Source organism: Gymnoscopelus microlampas (assembly GCF_963454915.1).
Source record: "Gymnoscopelus microlampas genome assembly, chromosome: 4".
NCBI lineage: Eukaryota > Metazoa > Chordata > Actinopteri > Myctophiformes > Myctophidae > Gymnoscopelus > Gymnoscopelus microlampas.
This window is the reverse complement of record NC_139941.1, coordinates 34,823,964-34,829,963: the sequence shown is the minus strand read 5'-3', so window position 1 is coordinate 34,829,963 and position 6,000 is coordinate 34,823,964. Positions and strand designations below refer to the sequence as shown.

At 42.2% G+C, this 6,000-nt stretch overlaps 1 protein-coding gene across 1 annotated transcript in view; it reads left to right on the top strand.

The window, feature by feature from the left end:
• Nucleotides 1-5,401: 5,401 nt before the first annotated feature.
• slc4a5a (solute carrier family 4 member 5a) overlaps nt 5,402-6,000 on the top strand; it is a gene marked incomplete at its 3' end in the record, with an annotated part of 28,168 nt that continues 27,569 nt past the window's right edge. The window contains exons 1-2 of the mRNA XM_084055700.1: nt 5,402-5,469; nt 5,820-5,980. Of these exons, the coding sequence (XP_083911826.1) occupies nt 5,417-5,469; nt 5,820-5,980 (214 nt within the window). The 5' untranslated portion in view covers nt 5,402-5,416. The remainder of the gene's footprint in view (nt 5,470-5,819; nt 5,981-6,000) is intronic.

Here is a 6,000-nt window from a genome sequence, read left to right as displayed (position 1 = left end):
CTTGTAGATCGACTATTCTTGCTACTTTTGTGGGACACTGTAGCAGCATGACAAAGTAAGGCATTAGTTTACGGAAAAACGTTGAAATATGGAGATAAAAGGTTTCTGCCCAACAGCAACGATACAGTAAAAGAGAGGACAATTACGTACACATGACAAAAAAATGATTGATTTCAAACGTACAGTAATTGAGTTTGCAATGCATTCCTTCATGAATGTTAACTTGTGCTCGATGAATGTTGTTGTCATTAATAAACGGGGCGAGAACAATGAATCATAATTAATTCATAGTTTGTTAAAGTAATTTAACATTCATGAAAATGCTCCCCTATGTATGGGGGATTAATGAAAGATATCATCTGACAATTTGCGTTCATTATTGGATCCCAGTCAAGCGTTTGGTTCATAAATATTGCCTTCAAATATTTGTTATTTTCACAAAATATCATACATCATTTGATTTCGGCTTAAAGAAAAGGTCAAATCTTTCTTCCACTTCACCAGGTTAATTCATTTAAAGGCCATGCATGCCTCTCAAAGGGAAATTGCACTATATTATTACGTAATGATTATCATTACTAACACAACAATTACCCATTCAACTTCTGTTTTCCAATGGTGGACCCTTAATCTAAGAGGTCAAAACTCACAGTGTTAGATTGCTATGTAAGGGAACATTTTGACTCAAATCTTTACTTTACTAAAAGAGAGGCATGTACTGTACCACCACTGCTCACATTTTAAACTTGCTCTGATGAAGGCTGAGGCCAAAACACATTAGCCGGAGGAATAAAGAAATTTGCACTAGAGCCAAACTAGTTTTGCATATATATAAAAGATAAAAAAAACTTTTGGAGTGCCGCTATTTCCACTTCAGTGGTTTTCTTAATATAATGTTATTCCCTTGTTAGCTAAAAGGTCTGGCACACATTCAAGGTTTCCAATGAACCTCCTTGTAAGTTGAATATGCTGTTCAACATAGAAGGAAACAGAAGAGACAGGCAGACAGACAAACAGACGGACCTGGTTCTAATTGTACTTATTACTGTTCATTCTGTCCACAGACCGTCAGGCCATCTACATCGGTGTCCCGGTGCCGAGTGGATACAGACGGAAGCGCAGACGAAGACGCCCCAGCCGCGAGACGTCAGACATGGAGAGCGACAGACGCTACGCTCACCACAGACACCACGGGCACGAGCATGAGCATGAGAGCTACAGAGATGTGGACCTGGAGGAAGGACTCATGTCCCCCCAAGACCACAATGTCCCCGACATCAACCGCACAAGTAAGTCCGATGCTGGGATTCCAATGACCATATTCACATGTGATGGATACTGGGGGCTTCTTTGTGCCACCAGCCCACCACACCAGCTCCTTGGCCTTTCCAATGTTGGTGATGGGGTGTTGTCACGCAACCCTGCAAAGCTCTCCACCACTCCTCCTCATTGTCATCCATGATGACAAAGGAGGAGTTCTGTAGTTACCTGAATTGGAGTGGAAGTCAGAGGTGTATATGGTGTATATGGTGAACAGGAAGAGTGCCAGCAGGGAGGGCGCTGGGGTGGCGCAGTGGTGAAGTCACTGCCCACCACCACAGAGGTTGTGGGTTCGAATCCACCGTGGTGCATCCGGCTTTGTCGAGCGTCTACACGAACACGATGGGCCCGTGTTCGGGGTAGGGAAGCCGAGCGGGGAGGGTCATATTGGTCATTGCACGTACTCCTACGGGCTGGGGCGGCACCTGTCAGCGGGGAGTGTTGGGCGGGAGGAGTAGGATGAAGGCTACGTCCTCCCGGCGGTGGCTCCTCATTGGCAGGTGAGTCAGTAGGATATGACAGCAGTGACAACACAGAAATGTGTGTGGGGAGGAATTAATTGGCATAACGACTACATTGGGTAGAAAAAGGGGTGAAAAATAATTGGCTACTCTAAATGTATTTATTTTTAAAAAGAAAAGAAAAAAAGGAAGGATGACAGCACGATTCCTTGGGGAGCGCCAGTGTTGCTTAGCAGCACATCTGACAGGCTGCCCTGCAGTTTGATGTCAGCCCTCGTAGAATGTACACAATAACAGTAATTACAGTGCAAATAATATGGCCTCAGAACTACAGCCAACAGCTCTACAGTATGTCCATGGTACAGATACAGCCCTTTATAGTCACATGACCAGGGTTACACCATCTGTACTGTAGTTAACAAAGACAGCAAGCCCCTCCGTCTTTCGTATTACCACTTTATTTACCCTTGATGGCTTGCCCAACCATTAAACGTAACTCAGCTCTCAGTAGTCAAGTTGTTCACAAGCGAACACATATGCCATGACTAGTAGAGAAGGCAGATAATGTCCTCTTCATATTCTCATCACATTTTGCTCTTAGCTAAGAGTAGCTTATAAAGAAAGAGCAAAATGGCCAGAATTTGAATATGGTCAATGGCTTTTTTAATTGGCTTGTTGCTTGCAGCAGTTGAATAGCAGGTCTTTTGACGGCATGGCGTCTAAGGGGCAAGCCAGCCGTCTAGGGTGTTCATCCGTATGTAGTACTGTATGTATGTCCCCCTAATTGTGTCCATATGTCTTCCCGTAGTCTGTACGTCCACGGCTAATCTACTGTAGCAAACCACTACAGAGACCACTACAGAGAGAGTACATTTCTTGTACACGCTGCCAGTAGGCCATAGCTGAGTGGTTAGTGAGCCCACCTGGGGAGCCAGAGGCCCTGGTTGTCCCAGGTACGATACGATTCCATGCCAGGCCAGCAATGTGTCGATGTGTGTCCCTGAGCAAGACTCTTAACCCCTAATTGCTCCCCGAGCGCTGCACAATGGCTGTTCACTGCTGCTAATTGTTATAGGATGGATAAAATGCAGAGGACAAATTTCACGTGCAAATACACTGTGACAAATAAATCCCCAAGGCATGAGGCCTATATTATTATCATTATAGGAAGTCAAGTGTGTGTGTGTGTGTGTGTGTGTGTGTGTGTGTGTGTGTGTGTGTGTGTGTGTGTGTGTGTGTGTGTGTGTGTGTGTGTGTGTGTGTGTGTGTGTGTGTGTGTGTGTGTGTGTGTGTGTGTGTGTGATCGATGCTAGGTCTTCATCAGGGGATTGATCGTACAGTAAATAGAATCCCACATGGATTGTGGGTTTCTGAATCTTAATTAGATCGCTAAATGCAATCTAATGCTGTTTTCTCATGAAGAAATGTCTCCCACTTTCAAACATTTCACAAGTAAAGCCCATTGTAATATGCACACAGTCAATAAAAGGGTTACTTCACTACCGGAGTCAATTGTACAATTCAAGTTCAATATAATTGATCCCTGTTTGCCTTTAACAGCATGCCCTCTGTACAGTACTCACCCTATAGCTGTCTGTATTGGTTCAGAATAATATTGTCACCAACTGATGGGTCAAACCCTGGAGGGCCGATCACATTAACTCACATGAGACCATTGTTAACCTCCATGCAAAAGAACTAGATTCAGATAAATTGCATGTAAAATAAGCTAATGAATTGGCTATTTCTACAGTATAGTGCAGGTAATCAGGAACCCTGTTCATTTGTGGCAGTACTGAGTATAGAGTAGCAGAAATAGATTAATAATTTCTATATTATGCAATGGGCAGTTTCAGGCAGGCTTTCTGATCGATCAAATACACGTTCCGATCATTCTGATGCTTTCCGTAATCTACAGTATGGGTACTGTAACTGTGTTTTATTGATGTCTTTGCCTTTACTAATGAAGCCACTCTTGCAGTATATACCAGTTATTTGGTATACTGTACATAGTATGTAAACTACTTTAAGTAATGTAACATGCATTGGTAATGTTTGTTGTATACAAGCAATAATAATAATACACTTTATTCACAAAGCACAAAGTTAAAGCGTTTTACATAAAACAGTGCAGTGTGAAATAAAAAACATTACATAAACATAAATTATGTAAAAAGTTATGAAGCCATGAGGCTGTTCCAAAGCCCAAGGACCCTGGCAGTAAAGGCATGATCGGTTTTCAGGAAATACATCTTAATGAATAAATAATATCCTCGAGGACATTTCTGTGATTAGACACCACTGTACTGCTGACAGACCTCAGCTGTATCTCATATTTACTGAATTAGTGTTTCACCAAATCATATATTAACAATGTTCCTCAAACCACTAAGCCACACTGCCATCCCATGTTAGTAATTGTAGTTTCTGACTAACGGCAATAATAAGTTGCAGAATGTGTTAGATTTATCAGTAGAATAGATTGATTCTATTTATTGATTGGTCCAGAAATACAGTAGGTTATAACTTCACTTATGGAGCTTTGTCACAAATTATTATTCCATGAGTCAGTGACCACAGCATAGCCCCAGGGCTAAGAATGTTCCTTTTCAGTGGAAAAGATATTGTATAGAAAAGCTGTTGCCTACAGCTTCATGTTTGTATAGAGTTGAATCCAATTTACAATTTAGACATTATATTGATTATGGATTTATTTCCTGAGTTCGAGACTGAAGACAAAAGGTGACAAAGGGTGTGTTTACTGTCAGGGTCCTTCAGCTCTAGAACAATCTCCCTGAGCACTTCTTGAAATTTAATTAAAATTCTATGTTCAATGTTTTGATTTCTCGCTGCACTTTAAATATTATAGCAGACATACATAGTGACTTACAAAGTCCAAGATCAGAGTAACTAAAAGTTAAGTTAAAGTTTCTTGTTAGAAATGCTTACTCGAGTCTGAGTCAGCATAATATATGTGGGTATAACACTGTACTGTAGGCTATGTGAAGGCAGCACTCTTGAATATTCAGGGTAATCATTATTCACAGTCAGCAGCTAGACCATTCAAAACTTTATTTTGTAATAGGATGTTGAAATCAATTGTTGCTCAGCTAAAACAGGAGTGTTGTGCTCTACCTTTATTATCTTTGTTAAAGGTTTATCTCTACCATTCTGAATCATTTTAGGCCTATATCACTAATATATTTTTTGGCAAATAAAGGGAGCATGGTAATCGCCCAATTTACTTCTTGTAGAATAGGAATGGCCATAATATCTTAGAGGAAAGATTACTGACTGCGTTCAAGGGAGTCAGACTTCCAACCCTACTAGACATCAGGTATTCTTTCCCACAATATAGAATAATTATCTCCTCACATCAGAACAATGGGATTTAAGTAAAACATCTGTGAAGTTTCGCTTGCTTGCTGGTATTGTGTATGACTTTCCTTGCATGCTAACAAAGCAAAAGTATTTTGTCGCAGTCGGTGGAAACCTTGTATGTCCAAAAATGGCAGTGTGTGGATCTCTGTCAATAATGTTGCATTGTTTGTGTTGTAGTGTCTCCAGCTGCGGAGCGGCTTCGTTACATCCTGGGCGAGGAAGATGACCAGCCCAACCCAACACTCTTCACAGAGATGGACACTCTGCAGCGCGAAGGAGATGAGCTGGAGTGGAAGGAGTCTGCCAGGTGACTGGATGATTCACTCACACACACACACACACACACACGCACATGCACACGCACACACACGCACGCACGCGCACGCACGCACACGCACACGCACACACACACACACACACACACACACACACACACACACACACACACACACACACACACACACACACACACACACACACACACACACACACCATGCACACCATGCACCTTTTAACTTTTTTCAGAAAAGTCTGCTAGACATTTGACAATGTCCAAACTTTGCCTATATTCTCCTGTGCAAAGAAAAACCTCCCAGGTGTGTCTTGTGGATTTCAAATCGCTCTGAAACTGACATGATGATAAATTCTTTGCTTCAGGTGGGTGAAGTTTGAGGAGAAGGTAGAGACGGGGGGAGAAAGATGGAGCAAGCCCCACGTGTCCACTCTATCCCTGCACAGTCTGTTTGAACTCAGGACATGTCTCCAGACAGGCACAGTGCTACTGGACCTGGACGGATACTCACTACCTCAGATCGTTGGTGAGACACCATTCAGTTTA